Consider the following 26,490-nt stretch of genomic DNA (forward strand, 5'->3'; position numbering starts at 1 on the left):
ATGGATGCGAGAGGGACGCCGGCGGTTGTACAGATGGTAGTGTGTGGAATGTCTCCTATGGATGCGAGAGGGACGCCGGCGGTTGTACAGATGGTAGTGTGTGGAATGTCTCCTATGGATGCGAGAGGGACGCCGGCGGTTGTACAGATGGTAGTGTGTGGAATGTCTCCTATGGATGCGAGAGGGACGCCGGCGGTTGTACAGATGGTAGTGTGTGGAATGTCTCCTATGGATGCGAGAGGGACGCCGGCGGTTGTACAGATGGTAGTGTGTGGAATGTCTCCTATGGATGCGAGAGGGACGCCGGCGGTTGTACAGATGGTAGTGTGTGGAATGTCTCCTATGGATGCGAGAGGGACGCCGGCGGTTGTACAGATGGTAGTGTGTGGAATGTCTCCTATGGATGCGAGAGGGACGCCGGTGGTTGTACAGATGGTAGTGTGTGGAATGTCTCCTATGGATGCGAGAGGGACGCCGGCGGTTGTACAGATGGTAGTGTGTGGAATGTCTCCTATGGATGCGAGAGGGACGCCGGCGGTTGTACAGATGGTAGTGTGTGGAATGTCTCCTATGGATGCGATAGGGACGCCGGCGGTTGTACAGATGGTAGTGTGTGGAATGTCTCCTATGGATGCGAGAGGGACGCCGGCGGTTGTACAGATGGTAGTGTGTGGAATGTCTCCTATGGATGCGAGAGGGACGCCGGCGGTTGTACAGATGGTAGTGTGTGGAATGTCTCCTATGGATGCGAGAGGGACGCCGGCGGTTGTACAGATGGTAGTGTGTGGAATGTCTCCTATGGATGCGAGAGGGACGCCGGCGGTTGTACAGATGGTAGTGTGTGGAATGTCTCCTATGGATGCGAGAGGGACGCCGGCGGTTGTACAGATGGTAGTGTGTGGAATGTCTCCTATGGATGCGAGAGGGACGCCGGTGGTTGTACAGATGGTAGTGTGTGGAATGTCTCCTATGGATGTGAGAGGGACACCGGCGGTTGTACAGATGGTAGTGTGTGGAATGTCTCCTATGGATGCGAGAGGGACGCCGGCGGTTGTACAGATGGTAGTGTGTGGAATGTCTCCTATGGATGCGAGAGGGACGCCGGCGGTTGTACAGATGGTAGTGTGTGGAATGTCTCCTATGGATGCGAGAGGGACGCCGGCGGTTGTACAGATGGTAGTGTGTGGAATGTCTCCTATGGATGCGAGAGGGACGCCGGCGGTTGTACAGATGGTAGTGTGTGGAATGTCTCCTATGGATGCGAGAGGGACGCCGGCGGTTGTACAGATGGTAGTGTGTGGAATGTCTCCTATGGATGCGAGAGGGACGCCGGCGGTTGTACAGATGGTAGTGTGTGGAATGTCTCCTATGGATGCGAGAGGGACGCCGGCGGTTGTACAGATGGTAGTGTGTGGAATGTCTCCTATGGATGCGAGAGGGACGCCGGCGGTTGTACAGATGGTAGTGTGTGGAATGTCTCCTATGGATGCGAGAGGGACGCCGGCGGTTGTACAGATGGTAGTGTGTGGAATGTCTCCTATGTACATGACCTTCGTCTTGCTGGCATTCAGACGCAGACCTACTTTGGCTGATGCTGCCTCAAAGCGTCAGGAGCGTCAGAGATCAGCGCAGCGTCATCAGCGTATGCAAGTGCGGGGATTTTCACGGCCGTCCGTCGTGCTGACATACGTCTCCTCACAGTGTAAGCATCTTCTAGGGTGAGCGACTGAGGTAAGATGTAGTCCATGTCGATGACATGTGACACACCTTATCACTTCAAAAGCATTCGCAAACTGCCCCATACATAAGGAATGCCCTTGGACGTGTACAGGAACTCGGCAACCTCTATAACAGCTCTGGAAAGTTCAAACACCTGTACTTTAATCTGCATTCGGCTGACACTGATAATCCTTCCCCTACAAGACTGAAGCCAATATGCCCAACTCGCTGGTTAACACATTCAACTGCAGTTAAATCGTTCTTGCATAATTTTGAAGCTGTATTGGATGCCCTTCATGAAGCAGCTGAAGACTTTGGGACAAACACTTCTTCACGAGCTAGCGGCCTCCATAGTTGTCTTTCATCTGGAAAATGCGTTCTTGGCTTGTTTACAGCAGTACCGGTTATCAAGTGCCTTGAAAACTTTAATAAGGCCCTCCAAGGAACAGAAATGACAGTTTCAGGGATGCTTGATGCTGCAGAAGTAACCAAGTGTAATCTACTTACACTTCGTCGTGACAAACAATTTAGGTAGGTCGTTAGGTATCTCCTAATCTGGGTTATGTTACGCAGATGGAAGATTGCAGCCTGGGAGACTGAAGTGACATGCTCCTCATGGGTCATGTGTTTGCCAAAATGTACCCGGAATGGAAGACGGAATGACCAGTGTATAGCCAATATACAGATTCTCAATTTTGACCTTCCTGGGCTGCTGGGCAGATCAAAAATTAATCACCTCGGTGTTTACGTTGTTAAACTAGAGAAAATTTGAGCGCATCAAGACTCTTATTCCATACGGGTAATGGCGGAAGTGAGGTGTCGTTGGCAAGGTTTGAATGAGAGGTAGATATTTGCAAGTCATCAGCATGGGAGTGATGGCTCAGCCCATGATTGTGAATAATGTTGGAAACTGGAGCTGTGTAGATGGAGAATAGTTGTGGTCCCAGTACAGAGCCCTGTGGAACACCATAAGCCAGAAGACTTTCATCAGATGAGGCCTCTTACTGAGATCTGTTGTGTAAGTATGAAGTGAACCATGCCAGTGACTGTGATGCCAATGTCCTGTGACAGCCTTTGTAGAAGCACACCATGGTCTACAGTGTCAAACGCGGCTGAGAGATCTAGCATGACAAGAATGACAAGTTGTTGGTTATCCATCGAGAGCAAGATGTCATTCTAAACATGTGATAGTACATGTACATGCCTTGTGTAAAGGCAGGAGGTACAGTATGAGAAAGACTTCTTGCTCTCGGGTCCAGACTTCATGAGTAAGCCCTCAATTTTACACACATTTTTACAAACTATATTATTTTTAGTGTCTACTTCATTCACTTACCCGAATAGCACTACTACTGCATGATTTAATAGGCAATCTATTGGTTAAAACTGTTAATCAACCCTCTCGGGGCATAACCATTGATGCGACTCCAAAATCTTTTATCCTTTATTTTCCTGTGACAGGTGTCGTGCAGATGTTTTTTTTAACACTCTCTCATTTCAAGAATATTTTGAATGAGTTAAGTATAAACCTTTTTTATTGTACATCATCATTAATATTAGTATGTAGTAGTTTACAGTAGTTGGAATAACGGTATTTACCTTGGAATCTTCCTCGAGTTATTACTTTTATAGTTTTTTTTAATCCTCCTGATAGAATTGCAGTTTTTCTCCCTGTGATCCAAATAACGCGTCGCTCCATCCGTGGAGGTCCCTTGTCCTGGAGTCATTCTTCAGCTTTTCAGGGGACTAGCAAAACATATGGAATGGTGTTTGAAACTTTGAATGGTGTGGAGAATAAGAGAAACTATAAATAAAATATTATAATAGTATCTTGCGGGTACAACCATGAGTAAAATCTCTTTTGAAGGAGTGGTTGTACTGAAAAGAGCCGATTTGCTCTCGACGTTTCGAACAGTAATCTCTGCTACATTCTCCTGAAAACGAGCAGAGTATACTGTTTGAGTATACTTTTCAGAGCCACCACTCCTTCAAAAGAGATTTTACTCATGGTTGTACCCTCAAGTTTACTATTAATATTTATACTTATAGTTTCTCTTAAAACATATGGAGTAGAGCGGCTGTCTGCTGTTCCCTACTCCAAGTCATAAGCCGTGTTCGCACTGGATTAATTAAAGACAAAGCACTTGCTAGAGCATGCACGACGCCGCCGCCCGCCCTTTGACTGAGGCATGCTCCGACACAGAGGTCCCATTTCGTGGCTAGGACTGAAAGCACATAACTCCATGTGACAAGGGTGTTTTTTCTTTCATTATTATCTCGCAACTTCGACGACCAATCAAGCCCAAATTTTCACAGGTTTGTTATTTTATGCATATGTTGAGATACACCAAGTGAGAAGACTGGTCTTTGACAATTACCAATAGTGTGCAGTGTAGTGTTGTAGCCAGGGTAATTTTAGCATGTTTAGTGGTTGGCATTTTGATTTGAAAGTTGGCAAAGTCCAGAGATGTCGAGCGCATGCAGAATGTGTCACGACCATGCAAAAAGAGGAGGATGAGGGTTTTTTTTTTTTTTTTTTTTTTTTTTGTTCTCTCTCAAGATGGCCGCCGTATATTTTTAATCAAACAGGCCACACATTTTTCAGTTTGAACCCACCGCAAACTTATTTTATATCTTATGTTGCATAAGGACTAACAGGGATTATTACATTAAAAAGAATCACTCAAAGATACCACGAAACACTGACTGGCTCGCGTTCACACAAACAATGCACAGACATCGTTTTCAATTTATAGACCTGTAGTCTTTGTTACTCTGCGTGCGACAAATAATGCAAGAAACACTGAACACTAGACGGCTATGCGAAAGTGTGAGAGCATGCGTCCTCTATTAGTAAAATTTTGCGACAGCATACAAAATAAGTTACCAACGCCTTGAGATTAAAGACCCAACGTATCTGCCCATGCGCGACAGAATGGGGCATTCCCTGAAAATTGCAGTGGTAACCAACGTTGGTGCGCAAGCTAGAATCATACAACAATTTCGTCATTGGTAACAGGCATTCACAATCTGTCAACAGCGTGGTAAAATTTGAGCAGTGTTAGCGTGTTTACGAAGAACTACAGAGTAGACTACTTGTTTAGGCTTCGTTGTACAAACATGACAAGTTTAGGAAACCCTGGATGAACAAAAAGATTATAATTTTACTGTGTAATTTAAGATTAGTTTCGTACTGATTTTGTTTTGTTATATTGTGTTTTGGTGGGTTATTTCGGGTGATCGCGCCGCAATTCAGTCGATGCCGTGGTGATGGAAGACGCAATATTTTGGATCCCATAACTCAAATTTTGTTTTATGAAACGGACGGTTACATTTAGCGTGTAATTTTTCTGTGTGTCGCAAGGCAACCCGACTATTGCTTTTGCAACTATCTCGTACCTTGTTCCTGACGATCGTGCCTTGCGATCGAACCCACTATATTGTGAGACGTTACGGAATTTATCATGGGTTCGAGGCTGACAATTCATTTTTTTTTGACATGCATCCAGCCCATGTTGTGCGTCCGTACATGTCTTCACGAAGAAAACACAAGAAACAAGTATCATGTGAATACATTTGTATTTTTTATTTTATTTTTCCTTCTCAAAAAAGAATTACAATTTGCATTCAAAATTACAAAACATGGAAAACAAAACATTTTAATCTTGCGATGTGATCAATATCGGAAGTTGTTTTAATTTTGTATAATATTTCTGGGTAATTTGTGGTAGGCGGTAGTCTGCTTTACAGCCCGAGTGCTGGGCGGAAATTGTCAGTGCTGGGCGGGCCCGCCCACCGTGGCTACAACGCTGGTCCAGTGTCTTCAAGAACAAACTCTGACTAAAGCATGTATCTTGAGTCTGTGGCCCTTTCTGAGGTGATACATGTATGTTAACAGAGTCAACATATTATAAAGGCTAGAACCAAACCTGCCTCATCATTAATGCAGAGAAGCATGTATGCACTTGGGACAGCCAGATTTGGCAACTAAGAGAGTTGGTTGACTGTTGGCCGGAATTCACCATACATTTTTACTAAGGATGTCCCTTATTTTTTATATTTTGAAATTCTAAATAAAAGGTATCGTGCTAAGAGTCGTCGAATGCTTTCTGCATTGAATCGTCAGGTTAGCTCTCAGAATAAAACATCAGAAAGAGCTAATGTGGACAAACTATTTTCACGAGGCGTAGATGATGGATTAACAAGTGAAGATCACCATGAGTTAATGGAACTCAAACAACACATTGCTCTCCGAGATCAAAGGTATTTTCTTATTCTGTTCATATGCTTGTTATCAACATTAACAAAGTGCTTGTCTTTCACAATTCAGTAACATGTTTGTAATGGTCTTAGTCTCAAACCAATGTTATGTTGATGTTATCATGTGCATGTTGGTGCTGCTCAAAGAATGCAAGTTATTAGGTGTTCGGCCAGCAGCCGAACAACTATTGTTATTGTTATGGTTTGTTTTTTTTCTTTTTTTTCCACGTCTTCTTTTTTCTCTCCGAACCTTCTCCAGCAATTTAAAACAAAAGTAAAGCTTGTACAAACTTGAAACTTACTATGCACATACACAATAGTGAGTAGATGAAACCGCCACTTTTTTGGAACGATGACGTCATTGATGACATCATGACAAGGTTTTTAATGTTGAAAAATGACCATTTGCCTGTTGCTGTATCTCAACAAATATAAAAGCTATGATGTTGATACTTAGGCATCAGATAGATAAAGACTTGGGCAACATTTGAAAAGTTAACGACAAAATCACATGACTTTAACTTCCGGGTCGTTACCCTGGGTCAAAGTTCGCCTTCGTATTTTTTTATCAAATAGCTATTTTTGAGCTTATCTACAGAATAACTAAAGATTGAGCTCTGTTTGAACGTTGAAACTCAACAGATCCTTAGTATCAAGACACCACAGGCCTAATTACGTCATAATGACGTCATCGGTTATTAAATTACAATAAAACAAAGTGTAATTTATTTTTAAATCATATGGCGTGAAAGTTTTTAAGAGAATTCCTAATAACAGCGCTCTCTTCGGTCTGAAAAAAGAGGGTGCTGTTGATTATCAAATCTGTGTACAACACTCCATGGAGTGAACGAACCAATTTTAAACAAAGTAAAGCTTGTACAAACTTTAAACTTACTATGTACAGGCAATAGTGAGTAGATAAAACCGCCACTTTTTGGAATGATGACAGGGTTTTTAATGTTGAAAAATGACTATTATTTTGCTTGTTATATCTCAACGAATATAAAAGCTATTATGTTGATACTTAGGCATCGGAAAGATAAAGACTTGGGCAACATTTGAAAAGTTAACATCAAAATTGTACGACCTTAACTTCCGAGTCCTTACCCTGGGTCAAAGTTCGCCTCCGTATTTTTTTCATCAAAAACAACTTTTGAGCTTATCTACAGAATAACTCAAGGTTGAGATTGTTTTAACGTTGAAACTCAATAGAGAGTTGTATTGAACCTTAGTAAGGTACATAAACCAGACAACCCAGGAAGACCCATCAAATCTGGCAATGGTTCCCCCACTGAGAACATTTCTCTTTTTGATGACAGTTTTCTCAAGCCGTTAATGCCGCAGATTCCATCATACATTCATGACACTCCAGATTTCCTCCGCAAAATCGCAGGTATTCAGAAGCAGGTCCCTACCACAGCCATCATCGGTACTTTTGATGTAACCTCTCTATACACCAACATTCCCCAAGATGAAGGGATTGCTGCCTGCTCTTCAGCTCTGGCTAAGAGTGGTCACACATCACCGCCCATTTCAGACATTGTATCCCTCATGCAACATGTTCTAACAAAAAACAACTTTTCTTTCATGGGTAAGAATTTCCTACAGGTACAGGGCACTGCAATGGGCACACGTATGGCACCATCAATGGCGTGCCTTTTTATGAGCCATCTTGAACAGCGCATGTTGGCATCAGCCCCTTGCCGTCCCTGCGTCTGGTGGCGCTATATCGATGACATCTTTTTCATCTGGACAAGCGATGAAGCAAGCCTCAAAGCTTTCATTAATCACATAAATTCCTTCCACAGGACCATCAAATTCATGAGCGAATACTCAACCAAGGATACACACTTTCTGGATGTCAAGGTTCTCAAGACGGATGAAGGCTTAACCACAGATCTCTTCGTTAAACCCACAGATAAACACCAATACCTGCATTCCACTAGCTGTCACCCCCGACACTGCAAAACCAGCATAGCCTACAGTCAGGCCCTCAGACTCCGTCGAATCTGTTGTAATGATTCTGATTTTATCCACCACTCACAGAAACTTAAGAAACACCTTGTTTCCAGGGGTCATAGCTCTCTAGCAGTCCATCGAGCTATCCAGAAAGTCAAGGCTCGTTCTAGGGAGTCAGTACTTTCCAAAGGACCCAAGAAACAACAGAGTCCTACGGGGAAAGTTCCTTTTGTTGTCACTTTCTACCCCTCACTTTCTCCCATTCGTAAAATAACCAGTTCTAACCATCATATTCTTCACACATCAGATCGACAACAGAGTCCTACGGGGAAAGTTCCTTTTGTTGTCACTTTCTACCCCTCACTTTCTCCCATTCGTAAAATAACCAGTTCTAACCATCATATTCTTCACACATCAGATCGACTTCAACGTGCTGTGCAGGAAGAACCCATAGTTACCTACAGACGCCCACCTAGTCTCAGGGATCTCATTGTCCGAGCAGAAGTCCCTCCCATTAATGATGATGTTAATCCCCCTCTACCACAGGGAACTTTTAGGTGTTCCAACATCTCCAAATGCATCGTCTGTAGATAACACATCAGGGAATCGGACTCCTTCACCAGTAACACCGGCGGTACCACCCATAAGACAAGGGGTCATGTCACCTGCACCACCACTAATCTCATTTATCTCATATCTTGCAGAGTCTGTGGTGTTCAATATATAGGTGAAACAAGAACTACACTCAAGATGCGTTTCTACGGCCACAGATCTACAGTCAAGACCCAAAAGCTAGACACACCTGTAGGTCATCACTTCAATCTTCCTAATCACTCCATTTCTGACATAATCTTACAGGACATAGAGGCACTAGGCAACCACAGAGAGACTGTGCGTTTGAGTAGGGAGAAACTCTGGATGAGACGCCTCCAGACCATTCAACCCCATGGTCTGAACATCCAAGAAGGAAACGACTAATAAACCTTTTGTTTCGCCGTCTCCTTTTTTCCCCATAGCCTTTTAGCCTGAGCCTCATTTACTAATAAATTACTTTTTACCCAACCTCACCACCCTTGATGTTGTCCTTTGTGTTTCCATCTTCTTGCTTGTGGTCAAGCCAGTCCCTTTCCTTCACCCCCCCCTTTTTGTCCCCCTATTCATTGTTTACCCCCTGCTTTTTTATGTATGCTTTCTAACCCCATTCATGTATTTCCACTTCACTGCTTATGTTTCACTTGGTTACCTGTTCATGTTTGTTGTGTTGTCATTTAGCCTTCAAGAAAGACTCTGCTAGGGTCGAAACGTCAGGCCATTAACTATTTTTTGCATTTATACTCTTGGTCCATTTGGTTGGTAAGTTGTTTGCAACAGCTAATTCTATTTTCCGAACCTTAGTATCAAGACACAAAGATTAATGAAATCTTTGGAACAATGGTTCAAACTGCATGTTAACTGTCAGCACACGGTATTCAAAACACTAAAGATTTCGAATAGGCCGAACAACTATTGTTATTGTTATGTTTGTTTTTTTTGCAATTAAAAACAAAAGTAAAGCGTGTACAAACTTAAAACTTACTATGTACATAGGCACTAGTGAGTAGATGAAACCGCCACTTTTTGGTAATGATGACGTCATGACAGGGTTTTTAAAGTTGAAAAACAACTTTTGCTTTTCGCTGTATCTCCACGAATATTAAAGCTATGATGTTCATACTTGGGCATCCGATAGATAAAGACTTGGGCAACATTTGAAAAATTTACGCCAAAATCGTATGACCTTAACTTCCGGTCGTTACCATGGGTCTAAGTTCGCCCTCGCATTTTTTCATCAAAAAACAAATTTTGAGCTTTAAAACAAAAGTAAAGCTTGTACAAACTTAAAACTTACTATGTACATGTACATAGGCAATAGTGAGTAGATGAAACCACCATTTGTTTTTAAGGATCACGTCATTGATGACGTCATGACAAGGTTTTTAAAGTTGAAAATTTACCATTTGCTTGTTGCTGTATCTCAACAAATATAAAAGCTATGATGTTCATACCTAGATAAATACTTGGGCAACATTTAAAAAAGTTCACGCCAAAATCGTACTACCTTAACTTCTGGGTCTTTACCCTGGGTCAACTTCATCTTCATATTTTTTCATAAAAAAAAAAAAACTTTTGAGCTTATCTACGGCATAACTCAAGAATAAGATAGATTTGAACCTTAGTATCGAGACACCACAGGCCTAATTACGTCATAATGACGTCATCAGGTATTAAATAACAATAAAACAACGTTTAAAATTTGTATAAATCATATGGCGCGAACGTTTTTGGGGAATTCCCAACAGCGCTCTCTTTTGTCCAACAAAAGAGGGCGCTGTTGATTATCAAATCTGTGTACAGCATCTTGTGCAGGGTGAGCTAAACTTTTTAAAGGGCTTCCATAAGTTGCAAAATAAAACCTGATGCCAATCTCACACAAAAATATTGCGTTTGTGAAGAAACAAGGAGTTGTTAAAAAGTGTGATACAAGTTTAAATATAAAATAACGACACATTGTATAAATGTCATCTTTATGGTTCAATGTTTTTGAACTAAACACATCAACAAAAGTAAGTCCCCCTCAACAACTCGTCATAACATCGTAAGGTAAAACATTTTACCAATACAACTAATTAATAAATAATTCTATGACAAGTTTCCTAAATGTTGTTGAAAAATGAAAGATGTCCATGAGTTCATGGCTGAAGAGCTCAAATGGAAGACAAAAACTGCCTTTCTCAAAAGTCACAAAGGTTGCGTTGTGTTGTTCACCGATGAAACGCGAAGTTGCCTGCGTCACATTGATGGCCGGTGAAGGGTGTGGGTCGAGTTGGAGAGCAACATGCAGAGTGCTGTGTTCAACCAGTTACAGCCTATGGTGTTCGGAGTATCATGGTGTGGGGTGGTATAAGCCTTACCAGGAAAACACCACTTGTGCAAATTGCTACGATATGCTGACGAAGTGCTGTGTCCACATGTTGCACCATTTGCTGCAGCGCACGATGGAGCAAGTTGAGTAGAATGCCATCCCACAGCAGCGTGTCACCAGACTGATCAATACCATGACCTTGGAGGTAGACCTCCATGCCATGACGGTGCCAGGCGGTCATTGACAGGCGTGGTGGATTCGCGCATTACTGGCCTGCAGATTTTATAAACATTTGTGACTTTTGAAAAGGGCAGTTTTTGTCTTCCATTTGAGCTCATTCAGCCATGAATTCATGGACATCTTTCATTTTTCAGCAACACTTAGGAAACATGTCATAAAATTATTTCTTAATTAGTTGTATTGGTAAAATGTTTACCTTACGATGTTATGACAGATTGTTGAGGGGGGGACTTACTTTTGTTGATGTGTTTACGTCATCACGTAACGTTCAACTGAACACCATGTTTTCGTAATAAACAAAAATTCTATGTCTAGTTATGAATTGCATTTTCATACAAAAAATGTTTCGCCTAAATTTCAATGCCCTTACATGTATAGGTATTACAAATTTAGGATTAACATAATGATCTTTGCTTTGTCTATGTAAGTTTGACTTCTTGTCCAAACCAGAAGTTCAAATAAGATACATTTATTATACATTTCATATTCTGAGTACTCTAAATAAAAGGTATCATGCTAAGTGTCTCAATTGCTACATGTAAGAGTTAAAAATAAAAAAAGGGCTGTGAACAATCCCATTTCGGAATAACATAATGATACTTGCTATGTCTATGTAAGTTTAACTTCCTGTTCAAACCAGAAGTTCAAATAAGATACTTTTAGTATACATTTCTTATGTGTATGATTGTTATGCCTTTCCCAACAGAGCAAGCCAAGGGGCATATAGTGTTTGCCTTGTCTGTGTGTGGGGGTGCGTGTGTGTGTGTGTGCTTACAAAAGGCAACTTGCCAGGTACTTTTAAAAATGGAACAATGCTACCCCGTAAGTTTTTGATTTGTTATAATGGTATCACACAGAGATATTCTACAGAAAAGTTAATAATAGAACAACAGAAGCAGGAGCCCACATATCGAATCCATACAGATGTGCTCATTTTTGATACCTTATGGATACTAAGGACAAAACAAAAAAGGGAAAATAAAAGGAGTCCAAAGACTGGGGGCTCCACAAGGAAAAGTTTGTATAAAGTCTGTGAGTTACTTTAAAGTGCAGGGACAAAGGAAAGAACAAAAGAGATTTCCACAAAGATATATTTTTGAGAATGTGTGGGTGGCTGTTTTTTAATGCTACAAACAAAGTGTGGACCTGAAACAAAAGAGGTCCACATAGTGTAGGGACTTATATCAGTATGTGGACCTACATTGTACACATATCCACACAGAGTTACTTACAGTGTTGTGGATAAGAATTGTCCTTAAATGTATAGAACAAGGAATGTCCACAAAGTGACTGCAACACAGAGCTGTATGTGTGTGCAATCATTGTCCGAGCGCTTACTCAAAAAGGACTGGGCATATGAACTCCAAACTTGATGTGTGGATTGTTCTTGGGATCCCCAGAAGCCTGTTGTATTTGGACCCCTCACAACGAATGTCAAGTTCATGGATAACTAATTTTACACCCCTTACGCCAAATGTCAAGGTCATTATGGCTAAAATAAAAGATGTGTTTTAAAAGGCTTAACTCTAGAAGGACTTGCCATATCATAAATTTGGTGTGTTGGTTGGCCTTAGGATCCACAAAAACATCGTCATAATTTGCCTTTTTTTATAAAGGGGGTCTTTAAAGGCAGTGGACACTATTGGTTATTACTCAAAATAATTATTAGCATAAATCCTTACTTGGTAACGAGTAATGGGGAGAGATTAAAAGTATAAAACATTGTGAGAAACGGCTCCCTCTGAAGTGACATTGTTTTCTAGCCTTGCTCAAGGCAGTCGAATTATTCACTCCAAAAAAAAAGACCGCCTCTGTATAAAAACCCACCCGTATTCACTGTGCGTAACATCGCACGACATGATTCCCCCGTATACTATCCGCATGCGGAGGCCGTCAGGCCGACAGCCTTGTAGGGTCTGTGTTGAAGCCAATGACCTCATTACTATAATAAGCGAAGAGTTCCCCCCACGGTCAGCTCATTACCATAATGCCCGCGAAAGACGAGACATGTCTACATCACACACCACCACCACGGACGCTCAGCGAGCATGATAGGCGTGCGTGATTGGACATCAAAATGAATAATTCATTTGCCTCACATCCTGTGTTGTCTGATAGGTCTGACGAAAGATATACATATTCATGGCTGCATACTAGCATATCCGAGAGCCCCCCACCCCCCCCCCCCAATTTTTTCCACAAGTGGAAATTTTTCAATACAACACATTAAACCCGGAAGTTACAGACCCGACAAGGCTGTCGGCCTGACGGCCTCCTCATGCGGTTAGTGGTACGAGTGCGGATGACTTATGTGCACAGTAGTCGTACGATGTGACAGTGTGTATACAGGTGGGTCATGCGGTGTGATCGCACGCACCAAGCACAGGTAATATGGGTGGGTTTACAGCGGCGTTTTTTGAGCGAATAATGCGACTGCCTTGAGCAAGGCTAATTGTTTTCAAGAAAGAAGTAGTTTTCCACAAATTTGATTTCGAGACCTCAGATTTAGAATTTGAGGTCTCGAAATCAAGCATCTGAAAGCACACAACTTCGTGTGACAAGGATGTTTTTTCTTTCATCATTATCTCGCAACTTCGATGACCAATTGAGCTCAAATTTTCACAGGTTTGTTATTGTTGAGATGTGAAGAGTGTGAAGAGTGTTCTTTGACAATTACCAATATTGTCCAGTGTCTCTAACAGTTCTTTGTTTCAAAATTTTAAAGTAGAGAAGCTCTAGTTGTTTTACACGAAAAACATTTCTTAAAAAAAATCCTACTTTGTTTGTAATCCAGTCTATCCGCAGCACACACAAAATCCATTCCTTTTATCTGCAAAATATTCATGGGTTTTTCATGCATGAATCAGTCAAAAGGGCTTCTGGAATTCATTTCTTTTTCGGCCTTATTTTAACATGTCCAGGTAGAATATGAAGTAATCTATACATGTATACTACATGTATTTGGGACTGTTGGCGACATTTATAAATGGACAATCTGCCAGAGTTTTTGTGACTTTTTGTTCTTCTTATTGAAGCATTTTAGACATACAAATTCTCTTTTTCTTAGTTTGTGGATTGGTCTTGGGATCCCCAAGAAGCTTATTGCTTTTTGACCCTAGGCCAAACTTTTAGGTTGTTATGACTAAAACAAAAGAAATGTTTTCTGAGCAATACCTCGAGAAGTACTTGTCATATCAATTCCAAACTTGGTACATGTATGTGGACTGTCTAGGGATCCCCAAGAAGCCTATTGCTTTTGCACCCAAAGCCAGATGCCAAGGTTATAACGGCTAAAACAAATGAAATGTTGCCTTTCCACCATACCATAGCCCCTCTGTCTTCCCTCACCTCCTCTCCTATACTTCCCCACCTATCTTTCTCAGCCTTCTACCCAACACACTTCGACAATGATTAAATCTCCCTTTAAAACTTCTAGTAACCATACAGTAACTTATAATTTACATAAAGTTAGGGTCAAGGCACGATAATTGTCTGCAACCAGTCAATCGCTCGACTTCCAGCTTATCTCATAACAAACTTTTAATGTTTAAAGGCAGTGGACACTATTGGTAGTTACTCAAAATAATTATTAGCATAAAACCTTTCTTGGTGACGAGTAATGGGGAGAGGTTGATGGTATAAAACATTGTGAGAAGCGGCTCCCTCTGAAGTGACATAGTTTTCGAGAAAGAAGTAATTTTCCACAAATTTGATTTCGAGACCTCAAGTTTAGAGGTTGAGGTCTCGAAATCAAGCATATGAAAGCACACAACTTCGTGTGACAAGGTTGTTTTTTTCTTTCAACTCCGACGACCAATCAAGCTCAAATTTTCGCAAGTGTGTTATTTTATGCATATGTTGAGATACATGTACATCAAGTGAGAAGACTGGTCTTTGACAATTACCAATAGTGTCCACTGTCTTTAATGTACTTGATAAAATAATTTGGTTTGGTGCGACTCTAGAGTGGCTGTCTGAAATGAGTGTAACTTTGCATGTCCTATGAATAAGCTCTCTGCGAAACATGCTTGCCTATATGATAAGCACATTGCTGACTGTTGCATCTATATGTAGGGTTTAAGTCCATGAAGGTTGTTTGGCAAGCTTTGTGCAATCAGAAGAGCATACATGTACATGTACATGTATGTTACAGTGTATTGGAAAGCCCATTATATTGCACTGTCACTTTTTCAAACTCTTCTCTACAGCTTGTGCTGTCTAATATTTATTCTTTGCTTTGTCTGCCAATAAATAGGTTAAGGAACAAAAGCAATGGCTACACCTACATGTAAACCTAATTGTTTTCCTACTGCTTATCACATACATGTACATACTGTTTATTTATTATCAATTACATGTACATGTACTTATCAATATTGCATACGCATTGCATGCATTTGCCTACTTTACATGTATCTTAACTATGTCACTTTGTACCTGTATGGTTTTCAAGAGCTGCAACTGACTGTTAATTGCACTCCATTGCCATTTGAGCAACTTAATGTGGTTTTGTCTTTTTGGTTACTTGTACATATGTAGCTCTATTCTAAACCAAATTTGCAGTTTAAAATAAATGATGACCAGTGTAGGTAGATAGAGAAGCGCTTTATATGTACTTGACAAGAGTATTGTTGGTATTGGATTTTCAACTATTGCGTAATCGGCAATTCAAGTTTGTAAGTTTAAAAGTATGTACTTTTGTTAATATAAAACAATTTTTTCTATTTCACACCTTGTATTGAATAGTGTTGATGATCATCAAACAGAAATAAATCATCCTACAGATGAGTCTTTAAGAAACGAGTCGTTGTCATGCAGAAAAATACTTAATATACCTGGCCAATCTGCAAACCCTGCCAGCACAGATCCAAGAGGAAACATTAACTCATCAGGTAAGTCTTTGTAGGGAAAAACTTATATTGGCTAAGGTATGTTGTACCTTTATTTGTTATCCAAGGTGCAGAAAAACTAAAAGCCATAATCTGCAGGTCAGGTCATGAGGGAAAATCTAAAGGCCAATACATCTATAACTGTAACTAGCGGGATTCTAGTATACAAATGTTGCGAAATGTTACGTTGGATAAGGGAGGTATTCTTAAGGACAGAGGTACATGTAATAATCATTTTGTAGAATTGGATTGGAAATTGTATGTATAATCGGTATGGAATAGTGTCATTTGTTGTCTTTTGAAAAAATTGTTGAGCGTCTTTCGTTCTCCAACTAAACGAAGCATAATATTTGGTGTTTGTTTCCGGAGTTGAGCTCCATTGGGGGAGGGTATACTTGGCAATGATGGTACTAGGCATGATATGTAGGTAATTTGTTTCATGTTATTTTAGTGTTGATCGAGCGACCAGGATAAAGACGAAGTAGGCCTACGCATTATCCGTATAAATGTGGATTATTTTTTCCCTCTCGCGCATAGTTTTAATTCAATCGGCTTTTTCACTGTGTTAACTTTATTCACTGCACTTAGTGTTTCCCCGCTAAGATGACTATAGGGATTACTTAGTCAACTAAAAATATAGCACACTGCTAAAATTACACACTTATTTTATTGTGTTGAGCACGTTTGGTACATTTCAAATACATGCGGATAATAGTCAAGCAGCGGTATTTTTGTTCCTTCCTCAACAAATACATAGTCACTGATAGCCGCGGATTTACCCGACCAAAGGCTTGAAAGAGTCTGTCTCCTCCTCAACAATAATCACCGCTGCTAATAGCAGAAGAGATATCCGACTAAAAAGGCTAGTATGAAAGTGGTACCGTTCTTAAAGTCACCTGGAAATAGATTTTTTTTTTTTCAAACATTAGAGTATATGTTAATGAACAATTAAACAATTTTTTGAGTAATTGTTTGGAACGATTTATATGTTTAAAAAATAGATAAAGTTGTTTGGGGGTGACTCCGCCTACCCCTTTTGTGACGTCAATCGAGGCAGACTTTGCCTCGATCGAACATTGAACACATGTACGTGCAAGTACATGCAAGTCCTAATCGTGAGTTTGTACATGTACGTTTTGAAAAAAGGTTTATTACTTGCATTTTTCCGGCAATGTCGACCCCGTGTATTTTTAAAAATTTTTTTTTTTTTAAGGAGTGCCCCCTGAAAAGACAAGCATAATATCCCATAGGAATAGCTAAGAGCTTGTTTCAACAGACCATTCCACGATAAAAAAACAAGAAGAAAAGAAAGGAGATAATGGTTATTGGACTATGCCTCACTCACTAGAAAGTGATGAGAGACACAACAACTAGCATCACCTGCAATCATAATTGCCGTAAAACAGGACGTTACTTAAGGTATTTATTTACTCTACATTTGAATGACTGCATGCCATGGGTAGTAATGTCTGAGATAATGCTGCTGAAAACAACTAAAAATGGGGTCGGTTTGCAAAGTGGTCCGGTCCGACGTCTTTTCCAGCGCTGTGCAGCAAACACTTTGAGCCGCCGTGCTTCAAATATCACGCCTCGATTGACGTCACGAACAGCGCCCTCTCGGGTTGGGCCTACTTTTAAATTTGTTAATAAAATGGAAAATAAATTTGTTGAACCTTAGTTAACTCGTATTCTACTCATCAAACCACATATTTTAGTGATAAAAGCTTTATCTTGACAAAATACCACTTCCAGGTGACTTTAAAGAACTCATAATCACAGCCACTTATAGCCGCAGAGTTTATCTGACAGAAAAGGAAGAAGTTCTGATAAACAGCAGATAAAAAGACGTGCCAGTTGGTATGCAGGGCTGGAACACTCTAACGACAAAGTTAATTTCTGTAAAATTTTATTGAAAATAAGTTCCCTGATAAAACATCAATTTGATACTGTATTCATATACAAACAAATAAAAACAGTAATTTTATTGGTCCTTCATTTTCTCTCACTTATTTCAGTTTTAGAAAACATTTTACCCTGTTATTATGAGGGTTTGTACGTCAAGTTTGGCAAATTTTGTATGGAGAAACAACTAAAAATGTACCCGATTCAGCTGCACATGAGGGCTCTTTTGATAAAAAATCTCAGTAACCCGACAACCAAATGCTTACAAAACGGATTTGGCAAATGTACATCTTGAGTCCTGACCAAAACACTGCTCTAAGTTCTAACAAATTTTGTGAATGGGCTTACCAATGTCATTTTGTGAATGGACTTACCAATGTCATCTTGTGAATGGACTTACCAATGTCATCTTGTGAATGGACGTTTTTGTGGTAAGAGGCTAGTAATTTTATACCTTTACCAACAATACAAATTAGATTGGCCTGCAACTGCCGAGGCCTTAATTTATGGGAATGTGCCTGCACTTGCCTAGGCGGGGTAATTACTAATTAACAATAATTAATATTTACTACTTACAACTTTAACCAATGAGCAGGTTCTTCCCTGTGAGGGGCAAACACCACCAAGCCAAGTCCAAACCTGCTACATTGGCTAAGGAAAATAGTAGCGAAGAAAACTGCTTTGATAATCGAGAACCTTCTCTGACCAGAGCTGACGATGAAGTGGACGAGCATTTGCTATGCGCCCCTCGTTGTCGTTACACCTCAGCAGTTTTCAAAAGAAGAAAGGAACAAAAGCGTGCGTCTTTTGTGCACAAAGAAAGTCTTATTTATTCTTAAAGGAATTCACTACATTAGTCCCCTTCCAGATCACATGAGTTTTGACATGGGATCGGAAAATTAAATTAAATAAATAAATGAAAGGAGTCCTATAATATTAACAACTATGTGCGGTTTATTTACAAAATGTCTCTAAATATCTACTTGGCCAGTGTACGCGTCTTCCTGAGCGAGTGTATCTTGTAGATTCATCTGGAAGAGTGTTTGATGTAGAAGATGTTGGAGAAGTGTTCAGTTTAGGAGATGGTTCAGCTGTAGCTGGAAGTGGTACTGTGGATTCGAAATCTGTATGTGCAACCTTCAACCTATCAATACTTATCGAGTCATGTTTGCCGTTAACGTCAATGATAAAATATTTGTCCATTCTTTCGATGACACGAAATGGACCATTGTACGGAGGTTGTAATGGCTTCTTGACGCGATCAACACGAATAAAAACATGTGTACAAGTAAGCAATTCTTTCGGAACATGACTTGAATGTTTAGAGTATCTAGGTTGTTTGGGTTGAAGTTCTGACATGTGCTGACGCAAACGGTCAACATAGTTACTTGGGTCAACAGATTTCAAATCCACAGACGGAACTACGAATTCTGAGGGTAGACTGAGTGTGGTACCATACACTAGTTCTGCTACACTGCAGCCTAAGTCAGTCTTAAGTGATGTTCGAATACTCAATAATATCAGTGATAAGGATTCTGTCCAGCGATTTGGTTCAGTCTGAGCTTTGAACGATGATTTAAGTTGTCTGTGAAATCGTTCTACCATTCCATTTGCTTGTGGATGGTATGATGTTGTGCGGGTTCGATTACAACCTAAAAGTTTTGATAGACTTTCAAAAAGCTTTGATTCAAATTGGCTACCTCTATCGGTAGTGATAGTCGCTGGTACTCCGAAATTAGCTATCCAGCCATCAACGAATGCTCTTGCAACACTTTCGGCGGAAATATCAGAAATAGGAATTGCTTGAGGCCAACGGGTGAATCGATCAATACATGTGAGTAAATAAGTGAACCCACGAGATGGTGGTAATGGACCAACGATATCAACATGAACATGATTGAAACGAACGTGTTGTGTGTCAAATGTACCTAACGGTGTCACTGAGTGGCGATGTACCTTTGCGCGTTGACATTGAACGCAATTTCTGGTCCATGTTCTAACGTCTTTATTAATGGAAGGCCATATGAATCTTTCAGTCATGAGTCGTTGGGTAGCACGAATTCCTGGATGGGATATACTATGAATAGAATTAAATACATCACGCCGAAATTCTTTTGGTATGTAAGGACGTGGATAAGTAGTGGAAATATCACATGTTATAGTACCGTGGGTAGTGAAAAGTGGCAATTCTTTGAATTGAAGATTTGACGATATACGTAGCTTAATTAGCTCTTCGTCTGTCTTTTGTTTACTAGCAATTGCATCGAAATTCACTGCAGTGATTTGTGTGATCATTTGAGTTACACTTTCAATTTGTAATCTGGAAAGTGCATCTGCTGCCCAATTTTCACTACCTTTCACGTACCGTATGTCTGTAGTAAACTGTGATACGTAATCAAGGTGACGAATCTCTCTAGGTGAGAATCGGTCAGGTTTGGCCGAAAAAGAATATGTCAAGGGTTTGTGATCTGTTAAGATATAAAACTCTCGGCCTTCTAACATATGTCTAAAATGTCGAATTGACAAATATACAGCTAGCAACTCTCGACCAAATGTACTATATTTAGTTTCTGCTGGCTGTAAACGCTTCGAAAAGAAAGCAATGGGCTTCATGACATTATTAACACATTGATGGAGTGCTCCTCCAACTGCTATGTTCGATGCATCAGTAATTAGACAAAGTGGAGCTTCTGAGTCGGGATGCACTAACAAAGTAGATTTGGCTAGACTTGCTTTGGCTTTCTGAAAGGCTTGTAAAGCTGTATCAGGGAGTACAATTGATTGATTTTTTGATTTACCTTTTAACAGATCAGTCAGAGGTTGCAGAATCTCTGCACAGTCCGGTATAAACCGGCGGTAGAAATTAATCAACCCTAGAAATTCTCGTAACTTACGAATGGATTCAGGAATTGGGAACTCTTCAATGGCTTTGACTTTATTCATCAATGGTAAAATACCATTTCTGTCAATGTTGTGTCCTAGAAATTCCAATGAATTAGCGCCAAACTGACATTTTCCCGGACTGATTATTACTCCATAATCTCGCAAACGCTCAAAAACTACTTTGAGGTGTTGTTGATGTTCTTCTTGGTCTACACTTGCTATTAAAAGGTCGTCTATATAGGCATATACAAAATCCAGTCCATGGAGTACTTGGTCAATGAACCTTTGGAAAGTTTGTGCAGCGTTTCTCAAACCAAATGGCATTCGAACGTATTCATAAAGACCAAAAGGTGTCGTGATGGCAGTTTTGGGAATATCTGATGGCTCAATAGGAATTTGGTGATAGGCCTTAACAAGATCGATTTTGGAAAAAATTGTCTTGCCTTGTAATGAAGCAGTGAAATCGTGGATATGTGGGATGGGGTACCGATCTGGAACTGTGATATTGTTCAATGAACGGTAATCACCACAAGGTCGCCAATCTCCCGTTTTCTTTGGGACCATGTGCAAACATGATGACCAAGCACTCTCAGATGGGCGAATTATGCCTAACTCTAACATATGATTGAATTCAGCCTTAGCAATTGGCAATTTATTTGGGGCAAGTCGCCGAGGTCTAGCATGCACTGGTGGACCGGTTGTACGAATGTGGTGTGTAACAGTGTGCTTGATAGCAGTTTCATCAAAATTTTGCCTTGTTAGTTCTGGAAACTGACTAAGCAAATCGAGAGAAACATTGTCTGTTTCGGGAATCGAAAACATTGGTTTTGGAGACAAAATTGATGTCTTGTTACCAGAAATTTCGAGTTCGGTTTGTGAATCAATCAGCTTATAGTTTTTTACGTCCACGACCAAGGAAAATTGCCTCAAAAAATCTGCACCTATAATCGGGAAGGGAACTTCAGCAATAATAAAAATCCATTTGTATGCTCGTCTTAATCCAATGTCAATTGTCATAGACTTTTCACCAAAGGTGGCAATAGTGGATTTGTTTACTGCTTGTAAAGTATAAGGACTTGAGTTCTTTTTGTCCGTTTTAGTTGGGGGTAACACGCTAACTTCGGCACCTGTGTCAATCAAAAATCTAGTACCAGATATCCTATCTGTGATATAAAAGAGACGACTTTGAGGAGTGCCAGACACACTTGTCGCCCTAAGTTGCTGGCGTTCTAGTTTTCCTGAGTTTGTGCATTCTCAACAAAAGTACATGGTTTTACACACTTATGTGCCTTGTTACCAAATCTCCAATGATACCAGCATTCTGTACTAGCTCGTTCTTGATTCGACTTTGAACTACTGCGTGAACGAGAGGCATTTCGTGAACGGCGCTCTTGGGAACGTCCACGATTGTCGTATGATCTAGAGTGTGGGCTGATGGACTCACTGGTAACTAGATTTTGAACCAACATGGTTAATTGTGAAACCTGTGATTGAAGTTCACCTAAGCGATAATCAAATGACTGCGGCACACTCATTGATTGAGTAGCTGCAGCACCTACATTGACAGTGGACACTGAATGTGGAACTGCTACTTCTAGAATCTTGTCTGCAATGAGAGCCAATTGTTCTAGGTCAAGAGCATCACTAGAGGAAGCCAAAATTAGTTGCACATTTTGTGGCAACCGTTGCAAAAATAACTGCCTAAGAATTTTGTCTTCCAAGTTGTTTTCGCCAAGCAACTGTTTCATACGACGTAGAAGTTGGGATGGTTTTTTATCTCCCAGTTCTTCAGAGATTAGTAGCTGGTGAAGTCTTTTTTGTTCAGACTCTGAGGTACGTTTTACTAGTTCTATCTTGAGGTTATCATATGGATTTTCAGCAGGTGGGGAAATTAACAAATCTCTAACTTCCTGTGCAATTTCGGGTTGCAATGATGAAACAACATATGAGAATTTGGTCAACTGACTAGTGATCTGCCGAGTCTGAAACTGAGCCTCTACTTGAGCAAACCAAATAATCGGGTCATTTCGCCAAAATGGCGGCAATTTTAGGCTTACAGCCGCGAGTGGCTCAGTTTTAACCTGTGGATCAGTAGGCATGATAAATCAAATGTACTTTACTTAAAATGGCGAGTCTGGAAAATCACTTCAATTTTTGCAAAGTAGTGTGGTCAAACTCAAACGACTTGTACATTTCCAGAAACCAGCGCTGTTTTAGTTTAGAGTCGCCATGCAAACCGTCATATAAATGGGCAAAGTGGTTTCTTTTGTTACTTGTAGTTTTTCCACGTCTTGTTCTCTTTTCAACTTTACGTATTGTATTGTGCCAGGACAATGATCTCAATAAGACTCCACCCTGCGGAATGCTATTGTGTGAAATAATCTTCTCGTTTACCTCATCTATAATAGAGTCGTGATTATGCTGAAACTTTTGAATGTCGGCCTGTGGAATGATTGGCACACGTAGCTTTTTGCTGGTTTGAAATTTAGCAAACGAGGCGGGAGGAATAGTGGTAAAAGTTACCAGGGTATTTGCTCTCGCCGTTAAAATGGCGTTCTCAAAATTACTCAGTTCTTGAAATAAGCTCTCTGATGTATGATTGGAAGATTTCAATACACGGTACTCATGTGTTACATCATATACAAATGTAGTGAGGTCATTAATGCCAGCTGCTAGGCGTACAACCACAACGTCCTTAGCACCGTATGAACTCAGTCTACGAATGGTAGGTCCTACCAAGTTATAAATTTTGGCACCACGTAAAGTAATAAAGTCGATTGTAAAATGAAATGCCTTATCTTTAGGCTTAGAATACTTGGAAAACTTATTTCCTCTAGAATCAGCAACAAACAAAAATCTTATCATAATACTGTAAATGTTCAATGTCGGGATCACCAGTTTTTGTGGTAAGAGGCTAGTAATTTTATACCTTTACCAACAATACAAATTAGATTGGCCTGCAACTGCCGAGGCCTTAATTTATGGGAATGTGCCTGCACTTGCCTAGGCGGGGTAATTACTAATTAACAATAATTAATATTTACTACTTACAACTTTAACCAATGAGCAGGTTCTTCCCTGTGAGGGGCAAACACCACCAAGCCAAGTCCAAACCTGCTACATTGGCTAAGGAAAATAGTAGCGAAGAAAACTGCTTTGATAATCGAGAACCTTCTCTGACCAGAGCTGACGATGAAGTGGACGAGCATTTGCTATGCGCCCCTCGTTGTCGTTACACCTCAGCAGTTTTCAAAAGAAGAAAGGAACAAAAGCGTGCGTCTTTTGTGCACAAAGAAAGTCTTATTTATTCTTAAAGGAATTCACTACAGACTTACCAATGTCATTTTGTGAATGGACTTACCAATGTCATTTTGTGAATGGACTTACCAATGTCATTTTGTGAATGGACTTACCAATGTCATTTTGTGAATGGACTTACCAATGTCATTTTGTGAATGGACTTACCAATGTCATTTTGTGAATGGACTTACCAATGTCATCTTGTGAATGGACTTACCAATGTCATTTTGTGAATGGACTTACCAATGTCATTTTGTGAATGGACTTACCAATGTCATTTTGTGAATGGACTTACCAATGTCATTTTGTGAATGGACTTACCAATGTCATTTTGTGAATGGACTTACCAATGTCATCTTGTGAATGGACTTACCAATGTCATCTTGTGAATGGACTTACCAATGTCATTTTGGTTCAGAACTTTGACCAATGGAATATTTTTTACAGCTCCAAAACAGCCGTTGATGCTTCACAAAGTTCCGTAACTCTAAAAACACACTATTCTGAAACGGTAATTTCATGTACTCATATGAAGGTTTAACTGGCAAAACTTATATGAAAAGAATCAGTAATGTCTACACTTCTTTCTTGTGAACAATTTGTTCTAAAAGATAGTGTCACATAGTTTACAAATAGCAAGATACGTTTTGCATCAATGTTGAAAATTTGCAATTTGTGTGTATACGTTCTGTGTGTGGTGATGGCATGGACTGTACCACCAATGGTACAGGGTTAAATGGAACAAATAAAGTTATTAGGAACAGGGGTTGCTGTTTGATGCATGTAAACATCGCTGAGAGTTTGGGTAGGCCTACATGAGTGACTTATTTACAAAAAACACATCTGTAACAGTTGCAATTTTTTCTTTTGTCTCATACATGTATAAGCCTTAATATATATTTTTATTTAACATGCGAAATTAAAACACCTCTGTACAAAATGGTATCTACACCATCTGTACCAGTTATTGAGGTACCTCTGCGAAACATCAAATGAGAAGAAATGTCCCTTTAAGGACAGGGATGGTAGCCTAATTACTACATAACATTTGTGTCTATACATTGGGATATTTATAGGATATACATGTATAGTGACATCAAACTGAAACACTTAAAAATGTTGCTTGATTTTCGCACTCCAAGCATGTCGAACTATTCTGACAAAAATGTTCCTTTTATCAATGCATTCACGCAATTAACTTATTGTTTGGATCCAGTTAGTCCTAAACAAGGTCAAGTAATGTTAAATGATCTTTCTTCAGTAACATTGATTTACAAATACAGATATGTTTTGCATTATTTATACTTTTAATTGTTTTTGTTTAATTTGTCAATAAGACACCTTTAATCTCAAAATTTGGCTTGGTATCCCCGATTTTCGGATTCAGCACCCCAAAATTAGGTTAGTTGGATGTAAATAATTGCGTTAAATAATAAGTTTACGCTTGGCACCTCATACGACACGTCGTGCAGACAACATGCAGCTTTAGATTTTGCATCCACGATGTCGACTGGTACGTGACTACGTCATGCTGAGGCTTTACGCATGCTTCAAGTCGTCACCAATGTTGTCTGCACGAGTCGAGGAGCCCAAAACTATGGTGTTGACGTTTGGAAAAACCACAACTGTGGTTGACTTGAACGTAGCCTTTATCAAGGCGCACGCGGCACCCAGATTGCACTCACTGCCCTAAATGTCACTCAAGAAAAACGACCAGAGGCAGTGGCGACGCAGCGATGTGCCTTGACTTAAGCTATACGTTATAACATGAACGAAGTCCCCATTCACCCGAATCTAAAGGTCCTTCATAAAATATTCTCAGCTCATGAATACCATTGTCCTGGAAGCGGACAGACTAGACTGCACCGACAAGACCATTGCACCATGCACACGTGATAATCGCACGCATAATGTGTAAACATTTATTATAGTCAATACAATCAAATCAGCGACTTTGAAAATCAACATCTATTCCAGAGGCATTCAACAGGCATTCAAGAGGCACAGAACTGGATAATATTTTTTAAAGGATAATGTTGAGTCCCGGCTGAACAACTCAAAACGTTCACTACATTATCGGCCTTGTTCGATAAATGAGTGAATATGGTGAAAAATTAGTGAGTGGTGTGACGAGTCAACTTTCGAGAATAGGGTCAAAACGTCACGTTTGCTAAAATTATAGATTGGTGAAGTCAATTTTCAGTTTTGTTACATCATACACGCCCCGTCTTCCCCTATGATCTTCGCCATAAGTTCCCGGATCTTCCCGTGAATAAACACATTACCCGGTCCCATCTTCCCGTAATAAAAAAGCAAATTCCCAAACTTAGCTTATTGCCCTGCAAAGGTCAAAAGCCATTGTTCACCACCTGTGTTCCTCAGCGGTTCTGCCGGTCTGTAAGTCCGCGGAGCCGCCATGCCAATCATGCTTATTGA

General features: G+C 40.2%; 1 protein-coding gene across 1 annotated transcript in view; it reads left to right on the top strand.

The window, feature by feature from the left end:
• The first annotated feature begins 1,515 nt into the window (after positions 1 to 1,515).
• Positions 1,516 to 26,490, top strand: part of LOC117306304 — a 94,024-nt gene continuing 69,049 nt past the window's right edge. The window contains exons 1-3 of the mRNA XM_033790899.1: positions 1,516 to 1,718; positions 5,800 to 5,982; positions 15,827 to 15,972. Of these exons, the coding sequence (XP_033646790.1) occupies positions 1,516 to 1,718; positions 5,800 to 5,982; positions 15,827 to 15,972 (532 nt within the window). The remainder of the gene's footprint in view (positions 1,719 to 5,799; positions 5,983 to 15,826; positions 15,973 to 26,490) is intronic.

This window comes from Asterias rubens, unplaced genomic scaffold, assembly GCF_902459465.1.
Source record: "Asterias rubens unplaced genomic scaffold, eAstRub1.3, whole genome shotgun sequence".
NCBI lineage: Eukaryota > Metazoa > Echinodermata > Asteroidea > Forcipulatida > Asteriidae > Asterias > Asterias rubens.